General features: G+C 32.3%; 1 protein-coding gene across 1 annotated transcript; it reads right to left on the bottom strand.

The window, feature by feature from the left end:
- Positions 1–823: 823 nt before the first annotated feature.
- Positions 824–12,863, bottom strand: LOC145305258 (uncharacterized). The gene is made up of 10 exons (XM_080146855.1): positions 12,799–12,863; positions 11,929–11,964; positions 7,086–7,136; positions 6,331–6,354; positions 5,651–5,725; positions 3,603–3,693; positions 2,789–2,899; positions 2,540–2,579; positions 2,125–2,179; positions 824–967 (listed from the first exon to the last, which is right to left on the bottom strand). Exons 1-10 carry the CDS (start codon positions 12,859–12,861, stop codon positions 905–907), a joined length of 609 nt encoding a protein of 202 aa, XP_080002981.1. The 5' UTR covers positions 12,862–12,863; the 3' UTR covers positions 824–904.
- Positions 12,864–17,266: the final 4,403 nt, after the last annotated feature.

Below are 17,266 nucleotides of genomic sequence, written 5' to 3'. Positions count from 1 at the left end.
AAACAATAATAACATGGATAGGAATAAATAATCATAACATAAAAGCATAAATAATACATATACAATGGTCAGTTTGGGCAATAATGATCCCCCATCCCTGAAAAGGGTGGGGGAGAATTAAGAATACAGTTAACCATAATAAACATGACAGATTCAATCATTAATTCTAAGCGTAGGGAGGGGGTCACTAGACCCCTTCCCCAGGACTCGGGGGAGGGCCATTGACCCTCCACCGAACCCCAGATCAGGGGTGCCATAGGCATGGCTCACGGTTGCCGAATACCACAAAATAACTTAAAAAGGTTCCATAAGTGGCGAAGCACATAAAAATAAGCTGAGAATATCGGCCGATAAAAAATTATATTCTATTGGTTATACCTTATGCGTGCTAGTAATCATAGAATTAATATTTTTATGACCTTTTTTTACTTATCCATAGTTAACTTTCTATAAAACAATATATGTTCAATAAGATATATAAGTTTTCCGGAATTTTAATGTTAGGGGGAGATTTGAAATCTGCATCAAATTTTAAGGATTTTTTATAAAATTTGTTTTTTTGTATAATTCTTTATCTAAAAGCGGAAATGCATTTTAAGTTAATTAATTTTGACCAATAGGATAGGTGGATTTTAAACTACCTGCACTCTAATTGGTTGAATGATGTACGCCATCCAATCAGAGCGCAGATTTTTTAAATCCACCAATCACAGATGCCAAAATTAATTAACTTAAATTGCATTTCCGCTTTTAGATAAAGAATTATAGAAAAAACGAATTTTATAAAAAAAATCCTTAAAATTTGATGCAGATTTCAAATCTCCCCCTAACTTTAAAATTCCGGAAAACCTATATACCTTAATGTTCAATGTAAATGTACAAATTGTTAAATACATGATCATTATTAGAACATATTTCTTCTGATATAGATGGCAATCTCGTCCCCTCCATCCAGCAACATTCGAGACTAGAAATAAAATGGTCATTTTCTGTGATCCACAATTAGTTTCAGGGAAAGCATCAAATTGTAAATATATCTCTAGTTTGAAGAACAGATCTATAGTATAGATGTATATACAGACAGATACCTCCCTTCCTTTTTCAAAGACCTCTTACGTATGTTTCAAAATTATTTTCTGCTACTTGGCTGTGTGAATATAAGCGACACCATTGGTTGATTATCAATGAACCAATAGAAAGGTTGCACAAGGTGGTTGCGATGGGGAGATACAGTTATTTAACCCTTTCTCCCTCTAGTGTTTTACTCTAATGTTTGAAAGTCCCAGTGGCTTTCCTAATAATTTTTATATGATGGAATCTCGGCCAAGACTGCATCATAACTAAAGAAGTTGAATTTTTTACTTACTGCAGCTATGTCAGATGCACAATATAGATAGTAGTAGTATTTCATTGGCCCAAAACAGGCGCAACTTATTAACATGTACAGTAGGATATATAAGTTGGAAGTAATTTTAATGTTAGGGGGAGATTTGAAAACTGCATCAAATTTTAAGGATTTTTTTTATAAAATTCGTTTTTTGTACAATTATTTATTTAAAAGCGGAAATACAATTTAAGTTCATAAATTTTTACATCTGTGATTGGTGGATTAAAAACTATCTGCGCTCTGATTGGAAAAGCTTAAGTGTCATACATTATTCACCCAATTAGAGTGCAGGTAGTTTCTAATCCACCTATCCTATCGGTCAAAATTAATTAATTAGATAAAGAATTATACAATAACGAATTTTATAAAAAATCCTTAAAATTTGATGCAGATTTCAAATCTCCCCCTAAAATTAAAATCCCTTCCAACTTATATATCCTAATGTACAGTTGAGATATTAGTGCATAGAGACCTTCTATAAGGACATTGTTGTAAGTTGTAATATACCGATTTGAAGCAGCTTATAGTGCCTAATAAAAAATTACGTCATACAATACGAATAACCAATGACTGGCCTGTATACATTTTAATTGACCAATAGTAAAATGTGTACTGGCCTATTATTGGTCATTTGTATTGTATGACGCCATTTTTTAGGCACTAGAAGCTGCTTCTACCGACCCCACATTAATAATCAGGTGCCTTAAAAATGGCAGAAAAAAGGATTGTAAATTTACCTGAATTTCCCAGTCCTTCTTCTCTTCCAGGTAATCAGGTTGTGGCTCACAATGCCTGCAATATTCAGGGATTTCACAATGGAAAATAAAAATATTTTCTTGTATTCATTCGAAACCGTTCATATCCGGTGGAATAGAACCGGTTCTCATCCATACAAAAAAATAGTCTTCTGCATCTAGAGGCTAAAAAATGGTTTCAATCTTATAATTTTATATTTTATATCTGCGGAAAGCTGGTTGTAATATGATGCGAGAAAACTTTAAACTCTTAATAACTCAGTCAATTAAAAAAATACTTAGGAAAATTTAAAGAAAGACTAAGCAAGCAATGGTCGTTCGGACGCATTGACAATTACATGCCCTATTTATAGGGAATCTTTGCTTGAAGAATATATACATTGATACTAAAATTTACCTTTTACCATCAATAGGGCCTATTAATATCACACAATCACCTAGACAAAGTAAACATAACCTTAAAAGTAAGCCTTTTCCTGGAGAATCTTCACAAAAAATCAGAAGCAATAACATCTTGTATCATGTTTATCATCAAATTTATGAAAATAATGGTGAAATATTTTAATTTTGAATATTTTTCGAAAACGTCCATAATTTATTGGGTTATTGTTATGATTTCTAACTGAAGAAGCCATGTGACATTTACCTTTATAATTTTTGATGTAGTTATTGAAGAATTCTAGGTTATTGAAATAACAGAATAACAGAGCTGAATCTGAAGGTAGCTCCAAGTTTGCCCCCTTATCATCTACATATTCTAAAAAAATGATTTGTTTATGGTATTTTAAATGAGTAATGTGTTAACATACGACAAAATTATGTATCGCAGTTTTGTAGTATTGTCCATACGGGAATAAAACTCGTGTATTTTATCTTTAAAAGACAATTTTCTACAATTAGTAAATTAAAATCATAATATCAATACCAGTTTTGTTAGCCCAAACCAATTTTACTTTCTGAAAGCTGTATATAAACAAGTATTATCAAATATTTCCAAAGATTCTAGACAGTTTCTCTTTTGTATAATATAAAGCTTACTACTTTACTTAAAACACTAGCGGCTTCGCCGCCCCTAGCCGTTAGGGGCTTCGCCCTATGAGGTAATTTTAAAAAAAATTTATAAAAATTTCTGGTGCTGCGCACATAATTTTTGTGAAGTAGTTTCCCTGGTTTTTTTTTGGGGAGGGGGTGTCCCAACCCCTAAGGAAATAGCTTAAAACCACCGCAGGACCATTAGGTATATACCCTGAAGAGTAGAATCCGATCGGTTCAGTGGTTACCGAGATCTTAAGGGACGAACAGACAGACAGACATCAAGCTACTTTGTATTATTAGATAATTATTCACAAATTATGCAATTTAAATTTAAAAACAAAATCCAACCGTTTAAGATATCTTAGTTTACAAGCAACAATCAAACAGACATTCTTATACTTTTTGTTGTAGAAACCAGTTTTTACCTAAAGGAATGTAATGTGGTGTGGAGTGTTTACTTTCCCACCAACCTTTGTTTACTTCATACCCTATCACTTCTAGGTCAGGTACTGCTTGCTAAATATAGATAGATAGATAGATAGTTAGATGGACAGATGGATGGATAGATAGATATATAAATGTATAGATGGATGGATAGATAGATAGATACTCTCCCATCAACCTTTGTTTACTTCATACCCTATCACTTCTAGGTCAGGTACTGCTTGCTAAATATAGTTAGATAGATATATAGTTAGATGGACAGATGGATGGATAGATAGATATATAAATGGATAGATGGATGGATAGATAGATATATACTCTCCCATCAACCTTTGTTTACTTCATATCCTATCACTTCTAGGTCAGGCACTGCTTGCTAAATATAGTTAGATAGATAGATAGTTAGATAGATAGTTAGATAGATAGATAGTTAGATAGAAAGATAGTTATATAGAATTAGATAGAAAGATAGGTAGGTAGATAGATAGATAGCTAGATAGACAGATACTCTCCAATCAACCTTTGTTTACTTCATACCCTATCACTTCTAGGTCAGGTACTGCTTGCTAAATATAGATAGATAGATAGTTAGATGGATAGATATATAGATAGATAGGTAGATAGCTAGATAGACAGATACTCTCCCATCAACCTTTGTTTACAGATAGCCTATCACTTCTAGGTCAGGTACTGCTTGCTAAACAAATAGATAGATAGATAGATAGTTAGATGGACAGATAGATGGATAGACAGGTATATAAAAGGATAGATGGATGGACAGATAGATAGATACTCTCCCATCAACTTTTGTTTACAGATAGCCTATCACTTCTAGGTCAGGTACTGCTTGCTAAACAAATAGATAGATAGGCAGATGGATAGATATATAGATATGGTAGATAGATTGATAGACAGATAGATACTCTCCCACTATCCTTTGTTTACTTCACACCCTACTACTTCTAGGTCAGGTACTGCTTGCTAAATAAATAGATAGATAGGCAGATGGATAGATATACACCCATTTTAGAGTGCCACAACCACATCCAACACTTCCTTACCCTTTATTTACTAACTTTTTACCAACGACCAGACATACAATTGTAAAGCTATTTGTAAAAGGGTGTCAAAAATTTATTAAATCAGAACTATGGCTTCATAGTGCTCCCAGGAAAGGCCTTGAGTAGTAGAATCAGGAACTTTTGTCCATTTCAAAATATCTCGCTCCCAGCCTGACAAATGACTAAAAAACCATCATTTTTAAAGGTTTATTGAGAATTGTCCAATTTGTAGAGGTTTTTTTTAGGTTTTCTCTGTATAGGAAGGAGATTTTTTGAAACGGTTAAAAGTTCCTGATTCTACTCCTCAATGCCTTTTCTGGGAGCACCATGAAGCCATAGTTCTGATTCAATAAATTTTTGACATCCATTTACAATTAGCTATACAATTGAATGCTTGAATGAATTTTAAATCATCTAGAGGTGTATTATACTCATAAAAATAATTTGCAGATCCCCGCTTTAGTCTCAGAAAAAAATATCCAAAATCGACCCACCCTAATAGATATGGTAGATAGATTGATAGATATATACTTTCCCACTATCCTTTGTTTACTATATAACCTATCACTAACAATGAATAGATAGATAGATTAATAAATAGATAGGTAGATTTATATTATAGACATACAGTTAGATAAATATAAAGTTAGAACGATAGATGAATAAATAGATAGATAAATACCTGTATTATCCATTCTAGAGTGCCACAACCACAACCAACACTTGAGATCTTTGAGATGGATAAATAGATGGATAGATAGATGAATAAATAGATGGATAGATAGATGAATAGATAGATGGATAGATAGATGAATAAATAGATAGATAGATACCTGTATTATCCATTCTAGAGTGCCACAACCACAACCAACACTTGAGATCTTTGAGATGGATAAATAGATAGATAGATGCATAGATAGATGGATAAATAGGTGGATAGATAGATGAATAAATAGATAGATAGATACCTGTATTATCCATTCTAAAGTGCCACAACCACAACCAACACTTGAGATCTTTGAGATGTTTAATTTCTTTAATTCCTACAACAACAAAATTATACATTCTTAAAATGTTATACGCACGTTTTGATAACAATTATAGAGTTGATTTTCCAGTATGGCTTCGAAACCAATTGATATGCGCTGGATTAGAACCGGATCTAAGCAATACTGAAAAATCATTATCGTATCGTATTAAATCCAGTTTTCTACAAATCTATAAATACAATCATAATATTAAAACCATATCCTTCAGCATCTCGGGGATGACAAAACTAGTTTTAATCTTTTAATTGTACAGTTTTATAACCGCGGAAAGCTGTTTATAATACGATGCGATAAAAACTAGTGTTACGAGAATTATCATGCAAAGTTTGATATCGAATGGACAAGTCAAAATCAACGATTAGAGAATCTGTTATACACCAATTTAATAAAACTTTGCTTTTATATCTTTAAATAAAAAAAGGAGTTATTTTTTTCTCTTTGGAGGGTGGAGGTACGGGTAACCTCCCCAGAAATAGTTATAAAACCTTCCAAGGGCTTTTGAGATGCTACATTGTAAAGGAACCATATTGGATTAGTGGTTAGCAAGATACTTTGTTACCGACAGACACCGATCCTGTTATTTCTTTATAAGGACTTACCTGTTCTATAAAATGCACTAAACTAAAATGATAAAATAATTTACTTTTTAGATTCTGGAAAAAATTAAAGAATGATATCTTAGACAAAAATAAGCAAAGAATAACATAAGCCCAGTTTACAAAAGACAAAGGTCGACCTCTGGAAATTTTAGGTCAACCTATAGAAGCTTTAGGTTGACCGGTTTTATAAAGGTATTTGTTGGTTGTAATTGTTTGTTGACCTACAGAAAACATCGGTCGACCTTTAAAAGTTATTTGTGAACTAGGCAATATACTCATTTGATATTAAGAGAATTAGAGACACAATGACGGACTAATTGAGTGTCATCTATCTTAAATAAAAGCAGAGAAAAATATTGAAATTATTGTGCTTTTCCCCCAAAGTGCATGTCAAGCACTTTACATCCCCTTATTCTAATAAAGCAAGGGGAAGGGGGAGAGTGTATCCTAACTCTGCGTGGCCTATTATTTCGGTGCTTTAACTCTGCGGGGCTACCATTTACCTAATATAACCTAACATAACGAAGATGAAGTCCTTCCACAGATTATGACGTCATACGATAGAATAGCCCATGAGAGGCCAGTATACTCTATAATTGACCAATGATAAAATTTATAAATTTATGCTGGCCTCTCATTGGTTATTCTTTCGTATGACGTCATAATATGTGGAGGGACTTTAATCATATTCTTTTCTCAGTGATCTGCATAAAAATCTTTGTCTGCTGTGCTATCTGAAAAAGTAAATTATTCCTGAGACTAGGTCTAATCCATACTAGCAGTGGTTCTCTGTTTTCTTCATTTCCCTAAAAAAAACTTAATTAGTGGAATTTCGAGTGCGTTCACTGGGAATTGTTGATGGATGCGGGGGGGTTGTTGAATTGATATTGTTAAACTCGTGTAAATAAATAAACTTGTATTTATAATCGCTGTTTTATTGTGGATAGAAACGAAGATTTTCTACCGTTAAAGTGAGTAATGTCCGTCAGTTATTACGCTAGATTTCACGGATACACACTAACTGTAGAGAAGACTGCTTTTAACAAGGTAGGGAGATGGCGACAATGACCTGTTTATTACAAAGTCCCAAAAGTTTTATTTTATTCGCTGACTTAAAAACTTTGGGGACCTTTATTGAATTTTGATTCGTTGGTTCTTTTAGTTGAGGGTCCAAATATTTCAACAACTTTCTGTAATTTACAGAAAGGGTAATTTTGTGTATTATCATCGCACTGGTCGCCGGAAGGGAAAAGCAGTTTTTTGAAACAGGCTCTCTGAGATTATTGCAGATTCTGATATATACATATATAGACTAATGAAAAATGCAAAAAACGAAATCAAAAGCATTCCTTCTTGGGAGAAAATGCGGGAAAAAGATTTTTAGCTATTTTTAACCTAAAATTCACATTGGCAAGCCTGTATAAAAAATATACACACATTTTAAACATGTCATTGCTCAGAACCTAGAAGTGGTAGAAAAATGCTACACATACCATTGGAAAGCCCATAACCTCTAGTTTTCATATTGGTATATAACATTTTTGTACTATTATTAGTTTTTGAGCTATCCTCTGAAGAATACACAAGTTTTAAAAAGGAAGTTTTTTCTTGAATTTCAAGTTTGATACTTGTTACACAAACCTTTTTCAAATCATATCATTTAGAACCTAGAAGTTATATAATTATTTTATATAGGTAAAATTGTATATTTTGGGTACTTTCAATTTTAGCCTAATTAATAATTGTCTTTGAAATGTGTATAGTTTTTATTAAATTTTGCCCTGTATGTTTTTGGGCTTGTTGTTATAGTTATTAACCTGATTCTTTTTGTAAAATCTCTTACATGAATAAATCTACCAGTAAATTGAATTTTGGTACTTTCCTTCTGGGGGCTAGTGGGTTAAAACAGCCCCCAAAACTAAAAATCTAAGGTCTTACCTTAAGTTTTTTTAATGCAAACCTTTTTTTTTACATAATTAAGCTAAGTAGTAACTAAAGATTTCACTTTGTCACTTTCCTTCTTGGGGTTAGAGGGATATAACACCACCCCAAACACTAGAATTTAAGGCTTGAGCTTATTTTTAGAGATAACAAGCTGATTTTTAATGTAAACTTTTCATACAATTGAGCCAAGTAGCAACTAAAGATTCATTTTAACACTTTCTTTCTAGGGGAGAGTGGGATTAAACACCCCCCCCCCAATTGTAAACAAATAAGATCAAAGGGGAGGAGGAGAGATTATACAATTATAGGCCTTGAAATCCAGTACAAAATTTTGCTCTGGATAGTTGGGCTTGTTGTTATAGTTATTAACCTAATCAAATAATCACTATAGATATAACATACCCCAAAACACTAAAATTTAAGGTTTGGGCTTATTTTTAGAGATATCAAGATGATTTTTTTATTTAAAATTTATTCTCATAATTGAGATAAGAAGCCACTAAAGATTTAATTTGGCACTTTCCTTATTGGGGCTATTGGGGTAAAACAACCTCTTAAACATTAAAATTATAAGTCAGTATCATACTATATCAGTATCTTGCTGTTTGTTTTGTTGTCATAGTTATCAAATGATTCTTTTTTTAAATTTTCTTACATGATTGGATCTACCTGTTAAGCTTTAAAAATTGAATTTTGGCACTTTTCTTTCGGGGCTTGTGGGGCAAAAAAGACCTTACAGCACTAAAATTGTAAGTAATGAGATTATTTTTAAAGATATCAAGCTAATTTTTTAATGTAAACATTTTTCACACAATTGAACTAAGTAATCACTAAAGATTTCATTCTAGCACTTTCCTTCAAGAGTCTAGTGGGGTAAAACACCCCCCAAAATACAAATATTATGAGTTCTCTGCTTATTTTCAAAGATATCATGTTGAATTTTAATGAAAACTTATTTCACATAATGAAAAAAAAAATAATTTAGTGCTTGAAAGAGAGTGCCTAATTGAAATCTATTACTTGATCAGGTTCATAACTATAACAACAAGCCCATACATCCAGAGCAAAATTTTATACTGAATTTCAAGGCCTATAAGTTTTTAAACTCTCCTCCTCCCCTTTGATCTTATAAGTTTACAATTGGGGGGGGGGGTGGTGTTCACCCACTCTCCCCTAGAAAGAAAGTATTAATATGAATCTTTAGTTGCTACTTACCTCAATTGTATGAAAAAGTTTACATTAAAAATCAGCTGTTATCTAAAAATGAGCTCAAGCCTTAAATTGTAGGGTTTTGGGGGGTGTTATACCCCACTAACCCCAAGATGGAAAGTGCCAAAATAAATTTTTTTTTGACTACTTAGCTCAGTTATTCAAATAAAGTTTACATTAAAAAAACTAGCTTGTCATCTTTAAAAAAAAAAGCTCAGACCTTAGATTTTAGTGTTTTTGGGGCTGTTTTAACCCACTAGCCCTTAGAAGAAAAGTGCCAAAATTCAATTTTCAAAGATTTACTGGTAGATTTAATCATATAAGAGATTTTACAAAAAGAATCAGGTTAATAACTATAACAACAAGCCCAAAAACATACAGGGCAAAATTTATACTGAATTTCATTTCCTATAAGTGTATAAACTCCCCCCCTCCCTCCTTGGTTCTTCATACAAACTATACACATTTCAAAGACAATTCTTAATTAAGCTAAAATTGAAAGTACCCAAAATATACAATTTCATCTATATAAAATAATTATATAACTCCTAGGCGCTAAGTAATATAATTTGAAAAAGGTTTGTGTAACAAGTATCAAACTTGAAATTCAAGAAAATACTTCCTTTATAAAACTTGTGTATTCTTCAGAGGATAGCTCAAAAACTAATAATAGTACAAAAACATTATAGACCAATATGAAAACTAGAGGTTATGAGCTTTCCAATGGTATGTGTAGCATTTTTCTACCACTTCTAGGTTCTGAGCAATGACACGTTTAAAATGTGTGTATATTTTTTACAGGCTTGCCAATGTGAATTTTAGGTTAAAAATAGCTAAAAATCTTTTTCCCGCATTTTCTCCCAAGAAGGAACGCTTTTGATTTCGTTTTTTGCATTTTTCATTAGTCTATATATGCATATATCAGAATCTGCAATAATCTCAGAGAGTCTATTTCAAAAAACTGCTTTTCCCTTCCGGCGACCAGTGATTGGGGATGTACATCAATTTATCGGCCATTGTCCTATATCATCAGATCCCTGGCTTTAAACAACCTAAAAATCAAATTGAGCCATCCAAATATGAAAAGAATATTTAGAATTAAAAACTTCAGGAATCTAAGGGATACTACAATGGCCGATAAATTTTTGTACATCTTCAATGATGATACACAAAATTATCCCTTCTGTAGATTACAAATAGTGCTTGAGACGTTTGGAGAATCAACTATTTGATCCAACCAATCAAAATTTAATACTAGTTCCCAATGTTCCCAATAGAAGAAAATGTTATTATAAAACTTTGGGGACTAGTGTAAAAAACAGCAAATTGTCCCCCCTCTCTCTGTAATAATGAAATTGATTCATCCAAATATAAAAAGAATATTTAGGAATAAAAACTGTCCATAAAAAATTCATACTCAGACCCTTATTATTTATTCAAAACAGGAATTTATTTGCAATTTAAAGAAATTGCTTTTCGGAATTATCTTAACTTTTTCTCACATTTTTTTGTTTTAAAAATAACTTAAGCATACATTATGAACATGACTTCTAAAAGTGACGTTTTCTTACATGAATTTTAAAATGAATAAAAAAAGAAATATCGTTAAGGTTTTATGTCGTCATTTGCCTAAAAATGTTATTCCTTTGTCTGCAGGGATATAAAGGGATAAGACAATAGTTGATAAATTGATGTACATCCCTAAGGATAATACTCAAAATTTCCTCTTATGTAGATTAAAATTAGTGGTTCAAACGTTCTAACACTCAACTTAATTAAACAACTGGGATGTCTGTCTGTCTACTGTCTATACAAAAAGATCTGACACTTAAATTTTTTTTTCTATTGAACCTTTTTTTCGGTCATAGAAGTATTTGTCTGTTTGCATGTGAAATTACTATGAATTATCCCTCAACTGATAAATGTAGATGTATAGATGTGTAACCTAGAAAACCCAGTGTTGGGGACATTTTCGTCTGCTAGCAAATTCCCTTTCTTAAATTCCCATCTATCTGCCTGTTGAAACTTTTAAAACTTGTAAACTCACCTGCCAAGCCGTTTTAAAGCTCTTAAGGTACAGATATGATAGGTTACCTACTACGAGTGGGTATGCTTTCCTTGACACACTCAAACCTCAGGTCCAACAAGAGGGGATAACTAAGGGGATCCAAACACCCGGGGTATTAGGTTAAGTAACGCCCATCAGACAACTAACTTTGTACTGTGTATGGTAATAAGTTGAGCTGTTTTTGAGCCATGGTATTCCACCTACTCTGTTGCGCACCTGACTAGTAGCAGTAGGAACCATTTAACGTCTTTATATATGACGCTATGTTAGCCGAGATTTGAACCTATCACCTCCCCGACGAAGAGCGGTTGCGCTACGTGGTGAGCAATGGTCGTGGGTCGCAAGACAGATATGATAGGTGGTATGAAAAAAATCACCTCAAAAGCTTCAAGCACAGACCTCCAATCTCCCTCCTAGAAAATTTGATAATAAATGTTACAAAAAAAGATTTTAGATTTTATAGCGCATTATATTAGTAGTTTCTTGTTTTAGGCCATTTTAGTTTAGGTTATATTTGGACTTGGGTGACCTCGCAGTGTTAGGGCACCCCAGATTTAAGAAACTAAGTGTTTTTGCAATGCTAATAATAATAATAATAATAATAATGTTTATGTTTAATGCTGCCAGGTACCCCCCAGCTTAGGAGATAGCACATACAATACTCTAAATTGCTGCTATCTATCGACAATTTAGAGTTTACATTATGATGTTTAATCTCATACAGAAAATAAAATAATATTGACTAAGAGTTTAATTATTAACGTAGTATAAATTGGTGGAAAAGAAGGAAAATTTTCAGGATATGCACCAGGAGCTACAGGAGTACTATCTTGACCAAAATGGGGATAGTGTATTTGATTCCTGAAGCCCCTTTTTAGGAAATACGAAAAGAAATAAAAAGAATATGAAACATATTAAATGTGAAAGGGAAAATTGAAACTTTAATTTAGTTAAATTGAGTTGTAAGGATGGTAAAAAAAAGAGAAAAAAAAAACACAAATAAACATTTATATTATGTAAGAGAAATCAGTAAATAATAAGAAAGATGAAAAAAAATAGATAAAGGAATTTAGAGAAAAACAAAACAAAATAAATCAAGTATGAAAGCAAAGAGAATGAAAAAGGAAAAATAATAAGATAGATCATTGTTGTATATAATTTTAATACCATATTTTAAATAAAAGAACTTTGTAGAAAGGCTCCAGTCTTAAAGATTTAATGGAGGCAATTATCCATGTCTAACTTACCTCCATTAATTTTGTTACATTATTAATTTTCTTTCGTTTTTCCTCATAGTCAAACATTGGCATTTTTATCTGAAACATTGGTGTGCATTCAATTCCGCATAATTCAACATGTGCATAGGGTTTATATTTGCAAAACTAAGCAGGGTCTCTAGGGGCGGTAAAATGTTTTATTTTTCAATCTAAATTAAGATCAGATGTTTAAAAAAAATCGCCGCTAGAGGGGGTTAGTTTTCTTTTTTGGTTTGATTACGTTTTTTTCTCGGGAGGATGGTGGTGTAGTACCCTCCAAAATAGCTATAAACCTTCTCAGAACCTATGAGTAGCCACCCTGTAAAGGAGAACCATATCGGTTCAGCGGTTATCGAGATTCTTCGGTACAGACAGACATACACAATTTTGATTGGTTGATTCAAAACTAGTAGTGTCTAAGCTTTTCAAACAATAATTTTAATCTATGTAGGGGTTAATACTTATTTATTATGATTGGGTGTGTTGTGTACATTAATTCATCGTCCATTGTCTTATCCCTTTAGATCCCTGAGTAATATGTAGTTTTCACGATTTTACAAATTGATACATGTGGGGAAGTGATTACACACTGCGCCGCTTTATGTAACATTTAAACATAAGGCCAACCAATCAGATACGTCCAAGGGGAAGGGTAAAGCTGGAATCCCTCCCCCTCCCAAACTTATATATTTACCCCTCCCCCCCCCCCCTGAAAAAAAGGTTAAGCGTCATTCAGCCAAATGCCACATAAGGATGACAATATCCACAAAAGTAAAGCTCACTTTAAAGAATCGGAATATGTTTTAGATATTTTAATAAAAAACAATCTTCATCTTTCGCAAGATTGTTAAATTTACATATAAATAACATAAAACTTTTCTTTTTGTCAAGAGACACAATTGCAAAATCAAGAATACAAATATTGCATATTAAAATTTTATGTAGACAAGGACTATAAAGTCCAATAGTAACAATATTGAGAAAGTTAAAGAAAAAAGATAAAAATGAAGGAAAAAATAATAAAAAGATTAGAATGTCCTGGATCAAACTAAAGAAAGAAAAGTAAAATGTTTTGTTTTTGTTGGAGGTGGGGGGGGGGGGAGCCCTGGCAACATTAGGCTCTTTATTGCACTAGTCCCCAAAGTTTTATTATAACCTTTTCTGTTCGTTTGGCTCAACAAATACACACATAAGAAAGACACGCATCCTGTTACTTTTATATAATGAATGAAGCTAGCATCTTTAATTTTACATAAGTATATGATTTTCTAAATATTTTTTCATTACTTTAAAAACTTATTTTATCATTATTATAATTTTTTTTTCATTTTACAAAAAAAAATTAAAATAACATAAAACTTAATAAATCAAGCTTTCTTGAATGTAAATATTAAAATTATGTATATTTTACATAATTAATATTACTATTACTAATCATGGCCAAACAATACATAACAATTATTTGATGTTATAAATCAAGTTTTATATTTTCGTTTGCCATGAACAAATTACAAAAACAAGGATGACAACATCCATAAGTAGCGAAGCTTAAAATTATGGATGGATATCCATAAAAAATGAATTATAGAGCAGTTTCATAAAAAAAATTAAACTAAAAAAACACGAAACCTTGTAAAAATTTTAGCGTGAAAATCTAGGAATCGATATAGCACCTCAACCAATAGATAAAACTTTGTTGGGATATGTAAATTGTTAACTTATCTAATTCCTAAAAATATCAGCCGTCTATCTCGAATAGGAGTAACGTAAATCATGAAGACTTGAAAATCTATGAATCGAACTAGCACTCCAACCAATAAGCAAATATCGGTAAAACTTGATAAAAGTATGCAGAATATGAAAGTATTCAATCCCTGAGAATTTCAGCTGTCTATCTTGAATAGGAGCTGAGAAAATTATGAAAACTAAAAAATGTAGGTATCGATCTAGCACCCCAACCAATTAACAAATCTTAATGAAACCTGGTGAAAATATGAAGAACATAATTTATCCCTGAAAATTTCAGCTCTCTATCTTTTATAGGAGCCGAGAAAATCACGTTTCCCCCTCTTTGTCTCTTACAGACGGACGTACGGACATTTCGAATTATAAAGTAGTTTTCTTTAATCATTTAAAGGAGACCCACATACCCTTAATTTTTAAAATAAATTGTAAATGAGAAGGGATTAGTTGTTTCTTTCACTTAAGTCTTCCCCCCACCTCTGCCCCCCAATCATATTTTCTTTAATTTAAAAAGAAGGGGAAAGGGAGGGGGTGCTCGACCTTGCACTTTGAGGGAAACTCCAAATGGGCTTCCTAAATTATCCGCTTATTATTTACAATTATAAGTATGGCCATTAAACTAATGAATGTTACATACTATTATTATTATCGAAAGCTAAATTTTTCTATATAATTTTTATAACATACAGTATAAAACTCAAAATATAACCGAATATATGCAAATTAAGGAGATTTCTTGTAGCAAAGATACTTTATAGGATGATACAAGGTCTGTATGTCTATTTAAAGTAACAAACTCTACTTATATAATTATAATGATATTGGCTTCTTTAAGTGAAAAGGAGAGGAGTAAGTCGCCTCTCCATTTTCATTTTAGTCTAAAAGAATAAGTACTTTTTTTAGGGGGAATATTTTATCTTGGGAGGATGGGGGTACTCTTCCCCAAAATAGTTATAAACCTTTCTTGGACCTAAAAGAAGGAGAACCCTATCGGTTTAGCAGTTAGCAAGGTCCTTTTCTGCACACAGACAAACATTCTGTTACTTTTATATTAGGATAACAAGGACAGTTCTTAAAATATGACAATACTAGCGGCTACGCCCCTAGAGGCCTCTAGTGGCACTTTAAATGTTTTTGTTTGTTAAAGTTAATTTTTTATGTACGATACCACCTTATTTGACGTTGAAGTCTCCCCTAAATTTTAAATTTTTTTGATTTTTTTTGTCATTTCTCTTGGGAGGGTGGTGGTACCCTCCCCCAAAATAGTTATAAACCTTCCCGGGACTTATGAGAAGCTACCCTGTTAAGGAGAACCCGATCGGTTCAGCGGTTAGCGAGATCCTTCGGTACAGACACACAGACACACAGATACACAGACATCCTGTTACTTTAGTATAAGGATTGGAGTTTTGATTGCCCAATTCAAAGAGAAATTTTACATTGAGGAATAGTTATTTCTCGCATCGTATTATAAACGGCTTTCCGCGGATGTAGAATGTACAATTATAAGATTAAAACTAGTTTTAATCTTATGATTGTACATTTTTATATTCGTAGAAAGCTAGATATAATACGATGCTAGACATAGTTTTTTCGTATGGATGAGAACCGGTTCCTATCCACCGGATTCGAATGAATACGAGAAAATAATTTCCTATCATTAGACTGTAGACATAAGGTTGTCATTGGATTTCAAAATGTTAATATTGATGCTTTATCCCAAATTATATGTTAATAATAGTCAGCTTTGAACACTTCTAGTAAACACTTTATAGTCGACATAAACATAATTGGATGTCTTAACAAGGCATTAGATTCAAAACTTTGTATTAAACATTCTAAATTCATCAAAAGAAGTTATAGAATGATAAATATCCATAATAATATAAAAATACCTAATAATTTGGTACAATTTACTCAAAAAATCCCAATTAATCATAAGCAAATTTTAAAAAATTTGAATGTGAATAATTTGACATTTAGTTGAAATTAATAACAAAAGCTATTAGTTACATACTTAAGTATTACAGGAAACTTTATTTTGTTAAAATGTCCGTCCGTATGTTCCTCAAAGTGCTTAGCGAGCACAGAAACCTCCCTCCTTATTATAGGAAACTTTATATTGTTAAAATGTCCGTCCGTATGTTCCTCAAAGTGCCTAGCGAGCACTGAAACCTTCCCCCTTATTTTCAAACTAAATTCAAAATAGGGGAGGCGGGTAAGCTCAAGACCAAATTGTGTCAAAATTATCTATGTGACGTCATAAAAATAAACGATTATCCATCTCTTTTCAGGGGTTTTCTTTCCCACTTCTCCTCGCATCTCCCTCATTTTTATGACGTCACATGGATCATTTTTGACACAATTTGGTTTTTGTCGCTTTTTATTATTTTCATGCCTATCTTCTGCGGGTTTCCTAACCCCGCGGTGCAACCCTGAACCCAATTAAACCTAACTGGACCTCAGGTAAATCAAAAGCACACGAAAAACAACACTACACCCTTTCAATTTATTTCACATAGAGTGCGGAGGTTATGTCCTTGATTAGGCATTGATATTTCAAATGGGAGTACAAAATGTCCATAATTTTAACGAAAGGGACATAAGCCTAAATGAGAATGGAATCTAAAAATTTTACTATATATTCTTCTGTTTAAGTTACATTCTAGGCTAAGAATATTGTCATCCTTGTTTTGGATACTATTCATTTCCAAAA

This window comes from Acartia tonsa, chromosome 14 (genome assembly GCF_053477335.1).
Source record: "Acartia tonsa isolate MP-2025a chromosome 14, ASM5347733v1, whole genome shotgun sequence".
NCBI lineage: Eukaryota > Metazoa > Arthropoda > Copepoda > Calanoida > Acartiidae > Acartia > Acartia tonsa.
The sequence above is the reverse complement of the archived record's forward strand: the minus strand, read 5'-3'. Positions and strand labels throughout refer to the sequence as shown.

Excerpts from the sequence above, each read along its gene's own strand:
- LOC145305258 (XM_080146855.1), bottom strand. The coding sequence starts at position 12,861 with ATGCCAATGTTTGACTATGAGGAAAAACGAAAGAAAATTAATAATGTA. Across the intron at positions 2,900-3,602 it reads ACCACATTACATTCCTTTAG|AATATGTAGATGATAAGGGG; the intron begins GTAAAAACTGGT and ends TCATTTTTTTAG. Across the intron at positions 968-2,124 it reads AGAAGGACTGGGAAATTCAG|TCTCGAATGTTGCTGGATGG; the intron begins GTAAATTTACAA and ends TTTTATTTCTAG.